This window comes from Phodopus roborovskii, unplaced genomic scaffold, assembly GCF_943737965.1.
Source record: "Phodopus roborovskii unplaced genomic scaffold, PHOROB, whole genome shotgun sequence".
NCBI classification, from domain to species: Eukaryota; Metazoa; Chordata; class Mammalia; order Rodentia; family Cricetidae; genus Phodopus; species Phodopus roborovskii.
Genome location: NW_026125281.1, coordinates 9,474,262 through 9,489,840, shown reverse-complemented (window position 1 = coordinate 9,489,840; position 15,579 = coordinate 9,474,262). Strand labels below are relative to the sequence as shown.

Sequence of the window (15,579 nt, the reverse complement as noted above, 5' to 3'; positions counted from 1 at the left end):
TTCCAAAAGCCCTTTTTTATACTAAAACAAAGCAAAACAAAACTCCTCTACTGAGTGAACAGACATTCAGCTCAGGTATGTAAAAGAGGTGTGAGCAGAGAAACTGACCCCCTCTCTCAACTGCACCCCAGTGGAGAAGAACCCATTCCCATGGTGTCCAGTCTCCCACAGCAAAGCAGCCACGTGACTATCACCCTCAGCAAGTGCAGTCTCTTGCTCTGGTTGCTCACAGCCACTGTCCTGCTGAACTTCGTCACGGGCTGGCTGCTTTGTTGTAAGAACGGGCAAGGGATGGCTCTGTCTCCCTCCAGTTTCTGGTTCACAGAAAACACCAATTTATTTCTAGTTATATATTTGGAGAATACTCAACATCAGATGAGGTTGATGGTCACGTTTTTTAGAATTATTAATGAATAGAATAAGTATTATCAATAAAATAAAATCCATATAGTTGTCTTTCTTTGCTTTCAACGGGCTTAAAGGAATACTTAACCAAATATAATCCAGCACACATAAAGTATCATTAAGTATTCTCATACTTGGTGACATAACTAACTACTGTGTAATATTATAGGTGAAGACATTACCTTTCAGACACCAAACTTCTTGTCCAGTGTCATACTCTGGTCCATCTCTGAAGTCTATACTATTAATCTACTGGGACTGTGTTTGCTCACAGTGGTAACTCTAATTGACTTTTCCAATTCTGTTTTCTACAACATGCTTTTGCTTCTTGTTAGTCTTTTTATTGTTATTAGCTGACTTGACTCACCGTTAGAACAGGTGAGTGAGGTTTTCCTTCTGAAGAGGTAAACCTAGGAGTTTCAGGTAATCGACTCAAGAAACTGACTTTATCCCCAACCAAAAACAGATGTATAGGGCCAAAACTTCCCACATTGAAAGAAATGGTCTTTAAAATGCCCAGTTAGTGTGAGATGTTTATCATATAATCCAGTATATTCGGCATACAGTAACATTTACAAACACAAAAATGTCTTTGTTGCTATTCAAGCTCACAAAACAAAATACCTCATTTATCCAGCAACTTGAAAAAAAAAAATGAAGACCATTGAGTTGTCATACTGTTTGATTTAAAAATAATGTTCAAACCCCTAAACAGTAAGAATATGTTTCAAGCAGTATGTTTGGAGCTAGCGGTCAAGGAAGGCTGCTTAATTACATGATGAGCCCAGGACCTTCTCAAAAGACCATTGTTCTGACTTCATTAACATGAATCAAAACAGTCTGAAAACAGGACACGTTCCCATTAGGGTCAATTACTCAGCCCTAGTCAAGGCAGCAAAGAATTCCCCAGAGGAAGATCAGTCACCGCTGTTCACCTGTGAGACATCTATTGCTCAGGAGGCTGCGCCACAGCTGGGAGCCCTCTACAAAGACATCTGCTCCATATTGGATTTGCTGCACTGATGGGCACGTGTCAGGGTAGAGGTGAACCTAGTGCCTATAGGGTCAATAGATCCCTGAGTAGAGGGGTAGGACACATCCCTAGTGGTCGGGGGTCCAGCGGGCACTTCCGCCTTGCTTGTGGTTGTAAAGGGAGGAGTGAAGTGTGTAATAAGGAACGGCCCCACCTTAGCAGGTCTGGCAGTGATTTGCTAAGTGCTGGACTTTGAAGGGGCAGGCTTGGCTTTACCTCTTAGGGTACCCGACCTCCTAACTCTTTCCCCGCCTCAGCTTGAGTCTCATCTGTAGTGGGGCAGAGGCCGTGGCAGTCTTAAGCGGGTAAGGCTCCACAGGTGCGGGCTGGGAGTACATACGGGAGAGGTTAGTCTCCACATTAGCAAAGGTGACGGCTCTCACATCAGCCTTGAGACACACCTTGCCCATTTTGCTTTTCTTTAGCCTTAAGTCAGGGTGATTCTCCTGCCTCGGTGTCCTAAGTGCCAGAATGACAGGCGTGAGTTACCACACCTGGCTAAGCACAGCATACTTTTCAGCTGGTGTCTTTTTTTTTTTTCCGTGTTCCTCCCTGCATTACCAGGGACCACCCAATTAGAAAGAGTTGGGGAAAACATACTTTGTTCATCAAATTAAATAAATAAAATGGAAATTTAAAAAAAAATGTTTTAAAGGAGAGGGAAAAAAAAAAGGAGAAAAATCAGACTTAAAACAGGAGTAACATGAATGTTTATTTTACAGCCCTTCTTCATTTGGATGTAATTTTCCTTTCCCATTTGGTAAGGGTTACCTATCAACAAGAATAGCCATTTCTTTGTGCTCTGGAAATGACTTTGTCTGGTGCTAGATGTATTACCTGGCATTTGCCATGTGGTCATCCAGGAGAGAAATGAACCCTCATGAGTATGGAACACTAATACATAGCAGGAGACTTAATTACAAGGTGTTAGATATCTAGCTAGAGTGAGCTGGCTTGGGTGTGGCAACTTATTCCTAAAATCCCAGCACTTGGGAGTAAGCAAAGGGGAAGAAGGAGTTCTAGATCATCAGCTACGCCACAAGTTCAAAGCCAGCTTGGGTGGTTTCACAACAAAAAAATAAAACCAACAAAAAACAAAACAAGACCATGGCTAGAGAGGTGGATGAGCCGCTAGCTCTCAGCACTCCCGTGGTGGCTTGCGACCATCCATAAATACAGTTCCAGAGAATCTGATGTTTTCCTCTGGCCTCCATGTGCATTAGGCATGCAGTACACATACATACATACATGAATCCAAACACTGGTGCACATAAAATTCAATCTTTCAAACGAAACATTTTTGTTGTTGATCTGAAGAAACCCGTTAATGGCTACAGACACGGTTTCACTGGGAACCCTGGAACCAGGAGAGGAAGGACCTTCTTTTCTCTTATCACAAGGTAAGGACTTTTTATTCCCAGTTCTGAGCTGCCGGACTCCCAAAGCGCACCTCGGGGTTTAGAGTTTCAGACCAACCGCTCCGTTTTGCCGATTCTCATTGACCAGCCCGGCCACCTGCCCATGTGACCGGGAATAGCCAGAGTCCTTGGTGGTGTTCACTTGGCTCTGCTCTCCCAATCTTTGTGGAACTTCATGTGGTCACAGAAAGCTTCTTGATTCAGGAAGCCTTTCCCACAAATACTGCAGGTGGCACGGTCATCCTCCTTGTGTGAGCGCCGAACATGGCTGTCATGTGCAGCGTGCGACGCAAAGGGCTTCCCACAGTGCTTGCACTTGAAGGGCTTCTCGCCGGAGTGCTGTCTGATGTGCGTGCGCAGTATGCTGGAGGCAGTGAACTTCTGCAGAGGGCGGCAAACAGAAGGAAAAGCCAACTTCCATGGGCTGGGCAGCACAACAAAGGAAGGGGGGCGTTTCCCTGTGTAATGGACACATCAGCTTGTTTGCTTGCTTGGTTGGGTTTTTGAGACAGGGTTCCTCTGTGGCTTTGGAGCCTGTCCTGGAACTAGCTCTTGTAGACAAGGCTGGTCTCGAACTCACAGAGATCCTCCTGTCTCTACTTCACCAGTGCTGGGATTAAAGGCATGCACCACGGCTGCCTTATTTGTTTGCTGTGTTTTACGAGCACCTCTGATTTTGCCAGGTGGTGGCGGCGCATGCCTTGTAATCCCAGCACTGGGAGGCAGAGGCAGGCAGGATCTCTGAGTTTGAGGCCAGCCTGGTCTGCAGAGGGAGTTCCAGAACAGGCTCCAAGACAATACAGAGAAACCCTGTCTCGAAAAACAAACAAACAAACAAGCAAAAGAAAAGAAAAAAATGGGGGAGAGAGAGGAGGGGAAACACTATATAGAACATTTGTGGTCAACAGCAGTGACCTTAGTAAAAAAAGAAAAAAGAAAAAGCAAATGTCTGGACTGGGCAAGTGAAACAGCTCAGCAGGTAAAGGAGTCTGCCACCAAGCCTGATCCCTGGGGTCCCTGGGGTCCACTGTAGACTCTCCAGAGTTGTGCTCTGATCTCCCAAATACATCCGCAGCAACTGTCTCCCCTCCCCCATGCATACACAACATTAAATAAAACAATTGGAGTTTTAAAAGGACGAGATTTCTCATCCTGGCCAGTTTGAGTACCACATACTAGAACAAGGCATCTTCAGATGTCGCTCACCGGGACTGCCAGGTAAAGATGTGGATTGTTAGGCTGGGGTTACAAAAACAAAGCAATCGCTGTCAACCTTAACCCTAGACGGTGTGACCCAAAAGAATCTACAGTACAATCCGAAAGCACGGGAACGAGCAATTCTGGCTTTGCAGTCTGGTAAGGGCACAATAGGGTCTCACTATGTGGCTCAGGCTGGCCTTGAACTCATGGCAATCTGTGCCTCCCGAGTGCTGGGATTACAGGCATGTGCCATTATGCCACACTCCAAAGGGCATTCTGGGTGTACTTGAAGGTGAGTGGCATTTCCAAGGAAGAGGCTAATTTTAATTGGTTTCCTTCTTTTGTTTCTAGTCTTTGCTGTTGTCAGTGGTGGTCACTCTGCAGTGCCAAGGCTGGCTTTGAACTCATCATCTTCCTGGGGTCGCTTCCTCAGTGCTGAGACTACAGGTGTGTACCACCACCCCTGGCTTCATCTAGTAACTTACACGTGGACTGTAGATTTGCATTAAGCTGTAAAAGGCATAGAGATCTGTATGCCTGTTACCCAGGTACCCTCATCGATTATGCCTTTCCATAGCTCAGCACAATTTGCAAGCAAGGTGTGACACAGGTAGATGCTGAGTGTGCCTGTCACCTGTCACCCGGGCACTCCTAGTAGAGGAAGGGGATGAAAATTTCAAGGCTAGTCTCAGATGCGAATGAATCCGAGTCCAACCTGTACTACAAACCATGCCTCAAAAGTGCAACTGTGGAGCAGACTAGAGAGACAGCTCAGCGGTTAAGAGTACTGGCTGCTCTTCCAAAGGACCTGGGCTCCATTCTAGAAACCCCCAACCATCTACAGCCCCAGTTGGGGGGGGGGGGCTCTGACAACTTCTGGTCTCTTCCGACACCAGGCATTCATGTGCTACAGACAGGCATGCACACAAAACGCCCAAATCCATAAAATTTAAATAAATAAATAAGACTACACTTTTATTCCAGAGTCCCCCCATCCGCCCTGTGCAGCCACAGGGTTACTTTCGCTTTCCTTAGGCTGTGGCTTTGTTCTATGTTTATTTTTACAGTTGTGTGTGCGTTACACACGCGCGAGTATCCATGTATATATCGGAGGACAGCCTGCAGGAATTTGTTCTACTCTTAAATTTTATTCGTTATGGAGGGGGTGGTATGAGTTAAGTAAAAGATACCTGCAGAAGGAGTTGGTTCTCTTCCTCCACCGTGTAGGTCTGGGGTATCAAGCTCAGGCTGCAAGAGGCTCCTTTAACCACCTAGCCCCCTCACAGGCCACCTCAGGTAGCTTAGCTGGCTGGCCTCAGGCTCACTAGGTAGCAGAGGCTAATTAATGCTAAACGCCTGATTGTCTCACACACTGGGTTTGCAGGCATGTGCCTGGCTTAGGCTTAATGCTTTTTTCTCTCTGGGAAGTTTGGCAGTTCCTCTACGATCCCCTTGAGATGGCTTAAAAGAAAATGGCCCCAAAGGGGACTACACTATTAGGTGTGGCTTTGTTGGAGGAAGTGTATCACTGTGGAGGCGGGCTTTGAGGCCTCATCTATGATTAAGCCACACCCAATGACACAGAGCATTTCCTGTTGCCTGCAAGTCAAGGTGTAAAACCAACACCACATCTGCCTGCATGCCACCATGTCCCATCATGATGATAATGGACAGAACCTCTGAAAATTAAACGCTTTCCTTTAGAAGAGTTGCCATGGTCATAGTGCCTCTTAAGAGCGATAAAACCCTAAGACGCCTCTCTTTTCCCTTTACAGCATTATTTATTGTAGGGCATGAAAATGACAAAGGACAGAAGTAAGCCTAGAGTGCCGTCCTTCAATAGGAGTGTGAACCTTGTACTCCTGGCTTCAGGAGATTTAAAGTCTGGCTAGTGAAACATTTCCTTCTTTTTGTGGGTTTTTTTTTTTTTTTTTTTGGTTGTTTTATTTGGAGGGGGGAGTGGTCGTGCTGTGAGCCTAGGCTGGCTTTGAACTCCTAGTCCTTGCACTTCAGCCTGAGATTGCAGACGGCTGCACGTGCCTGGGTGTTTCCAGTTCTGTGCTCTCAAGCAGCTGCAGAGGAGGAGCTCCACATCAGACAACACAGATGCACATCACCACTTAAAACAAGGAGACGCTTTATAATATTCCTAAAACATGCTCAAACCATTGTCTAGAATCCAAACCTTCAAGCCCTCTCAACCTCTATTGCTCGGTGTTCTGAGATGCAAAATTCTGCACCGGCCCTCCAGAATGACTATCCCAGCACACGCCAGTGGTTACAGTTCGTCAGGAACGATGATGCAAGTTTTATATACGCTGACTGATGGGAGCCAACAACTATAACTGCCCCACATTTACCAGAGGAAATTTTCAAGGTTACACAGTCAAGTACGCACCAAAGGCGTGGCTCAACGTTGGCTAAGGCGGTACCCTTAAATTCTTTTAAAATTATTTTACTTTATCTTTTTGAGACAGTCTCTGTATGTAATCCTAACTGGCCTGGAATTCACTTGAAATGCCGGCTGGTTGGTAATCAACTATTTACCCAAGATGAATTATGTCAGGTTTCATGACCCAGTTACAGAGGGCTGGCACCAAAGGAAGCCTCTCCTACCTTTGTACAGTACACACATTGGTATGGCCTGTCTCCAGAGTGAACTCTCATGTGCTTATTCAGGCTGGAAGACTGTGAGAAACTTTTCCCACACGTTGAACACTAAAGAGGAAAGAAAAATTAGAGTTGAAATTTCATCTCTCCCCAACAATTCTGACAGGTGGTTTCACTGTACTCACATGCACAAACGCACACATACACACGTAATTTCTAAAGTACTGTAACAAGAGCATGTAGCCCCGTCCTCTCTTTATGGATGAAGTTGATTGTGTCCTTTTGACAAAGCCTGGTAGAGCAGTGGAAGGGCCTGCTGGTACCATTGCTGCTCTTCATCCTTACAAGACCACGGTCTGTGATAATGGCTTTCCTCTGCAGCTGTGACTGCCTAATGCCTGAATGGACGTAAATAAATGTGCAGCGGCCTAATTCCTTCCCCAGCCTCCAGTACAAACCACGCCCCAAGTCTCCTCTGTTGTGAGATAATCTTTTTGTACCCTATGAAGATGTGTCTCTGCCTAAGAATTCTTTCTGATTGGTTTAATGAAGAGCTGAATGGCCAATAGCTGGCAGGAGAGAATAGACGGGACTTCCAGGGAGAGAGAGGAACTTTGGATGAATCTAGGCACTTGGGAGATGCCAGCAAGTCAGACACACATAATGGGAGAGAGGTAAAAGCCACGTGTCAGAGCATAAATTAATAAAAACGGTTAAGTTATGAGAGTTATAAGGAACAAGCCTAAGCTAAAAACCATGATATCATAATTAATAAGTCTCCATGTCCTTATTTGGGGGCTGATGGGCAAAGAGCCTATCCTGCACTCTTTTGGGGCACCTTTCCGCCCTGGCACAAATCCTGACCCAGGCTCACACTTGTTTCCACAGTATGAGGCAGAGAGACATCGAGTCCTCCAGGCAGCCCTGAGAGTCCCTGTGCTCTGGAGGTTAGGGGTGTGTGAAAATAGAATCTGAAAGCTGGGTATTGATGGCGCACGCCTGTAATCCCAGTACTGGGGAGGCAGAGGCAGACAGGTCTCTGTGAGTTTGAGGCCAGCCTGGTCTACAGAGCGAGTGCCAGGACAGGCTCCAAAGCCAGCCATACAGAGAAACCCTGTCTCGAAAAACCAAAAAGAAAGAAAATAGAATCTGAAGACAAACACCAAACCTCCGACTGCTCACCAGGTAGGGCCGGTGCCTCTCGTGGACATGGAGGATGTGGATGCGCAGCCGGTCCCTCTTCTCAAAGGATCTTTGGCAGAGAGAACATGGAAACTTCCTGTCCCCCTTGTCCACACAGGGCGTGTACTTGAGGTGCTTATCTCTGTAGTATTTGTAGGTGAACACCTTTCCGCAGCGCTCACATCTGAACCCTTCGGCAGACTCTGTCAAACACAGGAGTGTAAGTGCTGGAAGGTGTGTTAGCCACCTTCCCTCCTCTTCACTTCCCTCAACCGGGACTGGAGAAACCATCAGCAGCCAGCCAGGCACGGAGGGCCACGCCTGGAATCCCAGCACTCGGGAGGCAGAGGCAGGCAAATCTGTTCAAGGCCAGCCTGGTCTACAGAGCAAGTTCAAGGACAGCCAGGGCTGTTATGTCTTGAGGAGAGGGGGCAGGGAGGGAGGGGACAGACACCAGAGCTGGGTATGCTGGGACCCCTGTTAACCCACGCAGAAATTAAAACTTTAGGGCTAGCTTTGGCTGCGCCGGGGTTTGAGGTCATCCTGAGCTACACTATACTTGTCTTTAATAGTTAATCCCAAGATCCCCATTTAAAAACACAAACCCCCAGCCTGAGCTACAAGTTCAAAGGTACCAACAGGACACCCATAACCAGCTTCCCAGTGATGCCCACTCTGAGTTCATAGTTCACTGTTCTGAACTTTGTGGAAATGATTCCAGCTAGAGTGTTCACATAGCAAAATAGGGGTGAGCATCACAGTGTGGGCAAGCCAGTAATCTCAGCGATGGAGAGGCTGAGCAGGAAGGAGGCTGAGAACTGGAGGCCAGCCAGACTGGGTCTCTATCGGACAGCGCACACGTAACTGAGTCAGATGAAGGGTAAATCTGTTTTTGTCAATGGGGAAGGAAGGAAGGAAAGGAAAGGAAGGAAGGAAGGAAGGAAGGCAGGCAGGCAGGCAGACAGAAAAGAAAGGCTGAGTGCAGACCAGCTGTTGGGAAGCGTTGCACCAACCCAGGCATCTGGAAGGGGCCCTGCAACCTGCTGAGCTGCCTGCCTGCAGGCTCCCAGCTTTGTGACTGCAAGCTGTGATCCTAGCCAGGACAGTACAGGTGTGAACCACCACAGGTAACTTTGGGCCTCTTCTCTATTTCCCACATTAATTAAGCACATCTTTTTTCAATGGTTGAAGTACTTTCTGGAAGCGATGGAGACAGCCTTTCCCTTGGTTTGGCACTGAGGATGAGAGAACTTTGATTGCCACAGACCACAGCGAATCGTGTCCATCTTCTTCTGCAGCCCTGTTCCTGCTCCGTGTGCCCACTGCAGAAGTTGGAGGAAACCTCACCGTTGTCCTCCAAATCCTCACTCAGACTATGGAAGAGTCTGTTCATCCCTTCCTGCCTAGTCACCAGTAGATGTCTCCTGGTCATTGCTGCCTCTGGTCCCGAGTCACCTTCTCCCACCCCCCCTTTCCTGTGGCATCATCTTCCTTCAATCTATACACACTGAGAGCAGCGGGCGCCTAGGGAACCTACACTCCTCCTTCCCTGCACTGAAGGGTCTAGCAGGAATACAGGCATGTCGACCATCACCATAGTGTGATGGACACAGCTTACGTGATTTACCTGCTCTTTGGGCCATGTATTACACTACAGTGATGCTGTATATACACACAGTACGTCACATTTTCTCCCACTTAGTAGGTCAGTATTTCCCAAACTCTTGTGTCTAAAAACTGGTGGGGCAGGTGATTTTTAGGAATAACTTTAAAGCCGAGTATGGTGTCCCACACTTGAAATCCCAGCATGGTGCTGGTGTAAGCCTCAAACTTAAGGCTAGCCTGGTCTACATAGTGAATTCCAGGGTAGGCAGAACTACAGTAGTGAGACCTTGTACAAAAAAAAAAAAAAAAAAAAAAAAAAAAAATCTAAATAAATAAATAAAAAGCTCGGAGCTGGGCGTGGCTTTGCAGGCCAGTAATCCCACAGTGACTTGGGGGCTGGAGGCAGAGAGATCAGTTCTCCTAGACTGCATGAAAATGTCTCAGGCAAAACAAGCGAACGCAGATTCAAGCCTGGAAATCAGTTAAGTGGCACAGCAGCTTCGTAGCATTCTAGCATGGTCTGAGGACTCAGCCCCACCCTTCTCCTAAAAGGGGCAAATTCTAGAGACACATCCCTGCAGCGGAGTAGTGCTCCTGTCTCCTTACCACCCAGATGAGATCCAGGGACCAGCAGCTTCCCCTGGAAGCTGATCAAGATGCACACAGTCTCAGACCCCACGCCTGACTAGAACTAACATCTCTACAAAAGCGCCACACACACCCCAAGCTTAACAGTCAGGACCTCTGTAATTCCAACACTTGAGGCTGAGGCAGAGAGTTCTGAGTTCAAAGCCAGTCTGGGTTACACAGGGAGACCGTCTCAAAAAGAAAAGGGGGTGGGGTAGGGTGGTATTGAAAACGGAATCCTGGGCCAGCATTTTTCCAGTTTACCACCATTAAAATTCATCTTAGGTGTTAGAAGTGGTGAGGTTTTTATTGTTTTGTCTGAGACACAGTCGCACCATGTAACTCTGTCACTTCACACTATTTAGACCAGGCTGGCCTCAACCTCAGAGATCTGCCTGCCTCTGCCTCCCAAGTGCAGTAATTAAAGGCGTGCACAGCCACACGAGGTCCAGGGGCTGGAAGCCTCTGCAGCTCTCAATGGTATTTGTGCAGGGTGCAAGAAGCCTCAGCTGAGAAAAATGCAGTTTTCACTGGACACCCTGTCTCACATGATGTATCTATATAAAGAGTGTGAGAACACTTAGTATTTCTTAAGTGATTCTCATCGATATTTCCTATTCTAATTTCTTTTTTTTTCCCCTTTAATGCTGGTCTCAATCACTAAATTGATTTTCCACCTTCAGTAGTTACAGCAGCCCACCATTTGAGAGAGCTTACTCATAGAACACTGGCATGTATTCATTCATTTGACTTTTATTCTCAAGGAAGGATGGGAGTGAGGAAGAAAGATGGCCTTAGAAATAGAGGCTGTGGAAAGATGGCAACGCTCCACCTCTGCTGGGTGGGGCCTCATTCTTAGAATCCTCTTAACGTGGTCTCCTCGGTTTCGGTTGGGAGCCATTAGGGGAAGGGTTCAGTTCTTATACTGGTAGATGCTCACTGACGGGGCAGAGGGAGACACTCACCCTCAGAGGGCTCACACAGCTGCTTGCCTTGCTCAGTGACCTGGAGGCTCGTGGGAATTTCCAGAAACTTCTCATAGGAGTTTCCGTACCACACAAGCAGCTCCTGGTTCTGGTGGATCTCTCTGCAGCTCTCATAAAATATCTGCCCTTGATGCTGCACAGCAGCCAGGTTCTGCTCCTTGGGGAAGCGTGCACAGTTGACATAGGACATCCAGTTCCCAGAACCTTTTCCATCGATAAAATGGCTTAAGTTGCCATCTTCAAAGATCTAAAATGCAGTAAGACATGAGGTTTGCTTTCTGTGCTCGTTTTGTTTTGAGACGGCATCTCGCTATGTACCCAAGGCTGACCTCAAACTTGTGATGCTGCCATAGTTTCCTGAGTTCAGGGACAATAAGAGCACACTGCCATTCCCAAATAGGCATGAACTTTTGCTTTTTACTTGTTTTTTTTTTCCTTGCCTGATCTATAAAATTTAAACTTTATAACAAAAGTTCCTACTACAGAACACATTTCTATAAATCAGATTTCCATATGAGAAGTTGCATATAAACTCCTGAAACTTAGGTAAACATTTCTTTTTTTTGGACAGGGTCTCATGTAGACCGGGTGGGACTTGAATTTAAAGTATAGTCAAAGATGGCCTTGAACTTGTAATCCACCCACTACCACCTCAGAGCTGAGGAGGGAATTCAGCATTTTAGGTGTGCCAGGCAAGCATTCTCTCCAGACCCTCCATAGATTATGTAACAACACACTTTTTAAAAGGATTCAGGAGCTGGGCGGTGGTGGTGCACGCCTTTAATCCCACCACTTGGGAGGCAGAGGTAGGTGGACCTCTGTGAGTTCAAGACCAGCCTGGTCTACAAAACCAGTTCCAAGATAGCTAGGGCTACATACAAAGAAACAAAAACCAAAGCGGACTCATGCCTTTATCTTTATTGTGGTTTCCCCACACTTACTCACTCTTGACCCCTGAGTTTCTAAGAGTAACCTGTTACCTTTATACGGTTAACATGTTACCTTTATAAGCAAGGGATAGGTTTCAGTTAACCCCTGCTCTTAACATGGCGCTGATGGATTAACTAACCATCTCTGGCTAGTGTGTAGGCATCGGGATGGAGCTGCATTTCAATTCTCCTAGTGCAACAGCTTCAGCATCCATCCTATTTCATTGGCAACAACTGTTTGGTTCGGGTCTTCCACGATGCCTGAACTTCAAATGATCTACATCCCAGAGAAGCTCAGGGTCAAGGTACTGAAGGGTTTTTTTTTTTTTTAAGTTCTCTGGTATATTCCAACAAATGGTTTCTGTAAATGAAATGCCACTGCTTTCTCAACAGCCTCCTTTAAGCAGTCATGAACTTGGAAAGTGTCAGGTTTGTTTTGTTAATTCCTGGCTAATTTGATAAGAAAGCCATATGAACATCTAAGCTTTTATTTTCGAGCACTCTCATAGTGAAAGCACCAGGTTTCGTCTATGAAATATAACATAGTGTGACAATTCTTTAAATGTACATTCCATAGCTGTTCGGTACAGATTACAAAATCACTTCACCCACTGCAAAGCAGATTCCTTCCGTGCTGGAGTGAACACTGATTGTCTTCCTCAGCAGGGGGCAAAGTGCTCGAGGGACCTCGAACCTCAGGTCACCCTCCCCAGTTTCAGCAAACACACCAGAAACGCACTTACCTCCCACATCCTAGAGTTGTCCCTGTGTGTCTTCACTTCGCTGGCATTGACCACTTTCCCTTGAAAGGGTCCAAATCTCACTCCTTTGGCAATGAAGTTACTACAGAACACACCAAAGTGTAGGACATCACCTAATGCTGTCTGCAAGAGGCATAGACCTAGGCGAACCCAAGGCATGGGAGGAAAGGAAAATGAGTTCAGTGAGTCAGGGTCAGTTCTGAAAAAAAATAATCCAGGCAAGGAGTGCAGCCTACCTTCTGGAAGCTGAAGGGAGTCTTTGTCCAGGATTTTAGGAAGACCATTAGACCCTAGAAAAAGACAGCCTTACATTATTTTAATTAGCAATAAATGTGCGCCTTCCTGAGCCAGCTCATTTATTCGGGTCTGATGTGTATCTGCCTTTTTGCTCACACTTGGCTCCGTTGACACTCAGAACACCCTTTGGGCAAGGTTCAGTGGGTTATGGACTCCCCTTTGCAAACTATCACGTTGATGCTTTGTACATCTCCCATAACCACTAGTGCAACCATTTTCCTCCTAGTCTTCAGAACTCACTGAAACCAACCTCAGGAATTACAGTTAATCGAGGAAGACCTGAGCAAGAGGTTCTGACTGACAGCCACCCGCCCTAAATTAGCTGCACTTAAAGTCCTCTTTTCAACACACTGTGGCCCAGACCTGTTCCACCCCACCCAGACGCTGGATATAGATTTCCTTACCAGAACTGGCTGCCGGGACCAGGATGCCTGAAATTGCATGGTGTGTGCCGGCTGGGAGCCCCGGGCTTGCGATGACCCCATACAGAACTAAGCGCAGTTCCTCCTCAGTGAAGTTGAATTTAGGAAGCGGCAACTCCCCATCTCGGTTCAGGGCTTGAGGGACCGATATGGACTGGGGGGTCTTCAGTCCTTCAGGTAAGAGCGAAGCAATGACCGGGGGTGGCAGAGGTGAATTTTCAGCTCCGCACCAGCGGCCTCTGTTGCTTTGGTCGCGGACCAAATCTTGGCTGCTGGAAGTGCTGCGCGTGTACTCGCTGTCTAGCAGTCGTGGTACGTCTGCAGTGAAGTGAGGCATTATATACCATGGTGACAACTTGTTGTACCAGGGCAGACTGTAGGGTGGCTCGCTCTGCACAGTCAGACTAGGGTTCAGCGAGGAAGGAGCCATCCGAAAAGCACTGAGAGGAGCCATCGCCTGGGACCCCGGCCTTGCAGCCGCCAGCTTCCCGAAAGAGTGAAAATCGCCCCCGGTAGTGGTGAGGTTCCTGTAGTGGCTGCAACCCGGGAAGGCCGTATAGTAGGCAGCCAGGTGCTGGTGGCTATTCTGGGGCATATTGTTCCCCTTGTCCTGGGACTCGCTGTCCCCACGAAGCGGCAGGGCCATCGCAAGATGAGCTTCACGGATCTGCGAGAAACAGAAGCTGCTGAGCCCAAGGGTCCTAGGTGGCCTTACCTACGTTCCCTCTCCCACCCCAGCCAGCCCCAAGTCAAAGATAACGGACAAACTTCCCAATTCCATCACGCCAACCCTAATAAAAAATGCAAATGGCACAAACCCCGAACGGGTCAAACATCTAACGAAAAATCTCACTCAATCTCGCCCTACTGGAAGGTGCTGGCTCAGGTCGCCTTCCCTTTTGCTCCCGAAAGCGCCTTGGCTAAGAACTGCTTGTTTCCAATACCTACAGTACACCTGACCCCCAACCCGGCTCCTGCAAAACACATTTCAATTTCTATTCCCTTCTAACTCTCAGTTTAACAAAACGCTCCTCCTGGGTCTCTAGACCCTTCTCCATCCAGATAACTAAGGCAAGACCGTGCACCGGCTTCGGAGCAGGCGGTGTCTCCAGGAGTTCTTGAGTTCCCTGTGGAGGTGATGGCTCCGGGACCGACAGTGCAGACGGAGTTCCGAGCTCCAGGCGTTGGGCTAGATCCCAGCAGTTCCTGGTGGTCCCGGCCACAAGGAGAGGAACGACAAGCGTTGCCCCTCTTGAGATCCGCATCCCTCTCTCGCCACCTCTGAAGTCTCTCTGTAAACCCAGTCATCTCAACCCAGGACGCCTCTGGGAACCCAGCGATGATAAGTCCCAGGCCAGGCAGCGGATAGATAGATGCCTCGGTGGTCGCTAACCCTACCTCCGCCGCTGCGGTCCTAGCCCCTAAATGCTTCAGCCTTAGTGGCCGCGGAGAGAACTCGCCAAGGCTGGGGAGTGAAGTCCCATCCGGGTGCGTGGGTCTCAAAGACAAGATCAATGAGTCCAATAAGAAATGCAAGCAGGGTCGTGACTCAGAAGTTAAAGAACATGATGGGGTCGGGAGAAGAGGTCAGCCACCGGGCAGTCTCTGTCTATCTCCCTTGAGCCTCGGAAGGCGCCGGGCTCCAAATACAATGCAACTCGGGAGGTGGAGAGCAAAAAACTTCAATTATGGAGTTAAAAAAAACAAAAAACAAACCAAACCAAACAAACAAACAAAAACAAGAAGAACAAATCAAAACAAAGCAAAAAATAAATAAATAAAAATCTGCAAAACGAATTTAGCGATTTGCAGCTTACCTTTGCCTGCCGGGCTGGAAGCCTGTAACTCTTGGGGGTCCCTCCGCGCAGGCGTCAGGCACCTACCTCCAGGCACTGGTAGGGCGGCACCCGTTGGATCTCAGGACCCTAGACTTCCGAAAACCCCCGAGGGCAGAGCGGGCGTTAAGAGGGAGTGTGCTGTCGACTGGGCCTCAGGTTACTTGCAGAGCACAGCACTAGGAGACATCAGGCCCAGAACATTCCCTGATAAGTCTTCTCCATCCACACCCATTACAGCCGTTGGCCAGCACTCGATCACCCACTGA

At 47.7% G+C, this 15,579-nt stretch overlaps 1 protein-coding gene across 1 annotated transcript; it reads right to left on the bottom strand.

Moving 5' to 3' along the window:
- Window positions 1-2,994: 2,994 nt before the first annotated feature.
- Window positions 2,995-14,121, bottom strand: Prdm14 (PR/SET domain 14). The gene is made up of 7 exons (XM_051196270.1): window positions 13,458-14,121; window positions 12,993-13,046; window positions 12,739-12,896; window positions 11,046-11,313; window positions 7,849-8,051; window positions 6,673-6,774; window positions 2,995-3,237 (listed from the first exon to the last, which is right to left on the bottom strand). The coding sequence occupies exons 1-7, from the start codon at window positions 14,119-14,121 to the stop codon at window positions 2,995-2,997; spliced, it is 1,692 nt and encodes a 563-aa protein (XP_051052227.1).
- Window positions 14,122-15,579: the final 1,458 nt, after the last annotated feature.

What these genes read in the sequence shown, in the direction of transcription:
- Prdm14 (XM_051196270.1), bottom strand. Translation starts at nt 14,121, where the DNA reads ATGGCCCTGCCGCTTCGTGGGGACAGCGAGTCCCAGGACAAGGGGAAC. An exon ending in GGTCCCGGCAGCCAGTTCTG is followed by an intron (nt 13,047 to 13,457) that starts GTAAGGAAATCT and finishes GTCTTTTTCTAG; the next exon opens with GGTCTAATGGTCTTCCTAAA. An exon ending in AATGTGTGTACTGTACAAAG is followed by an intron (nt 3,238 to 6,672) that starts GTAGGAGAGGCT and finishes CGCCCTCTGCAG; the next exon opens with AAGTTCACTGCCTCCAGCAT.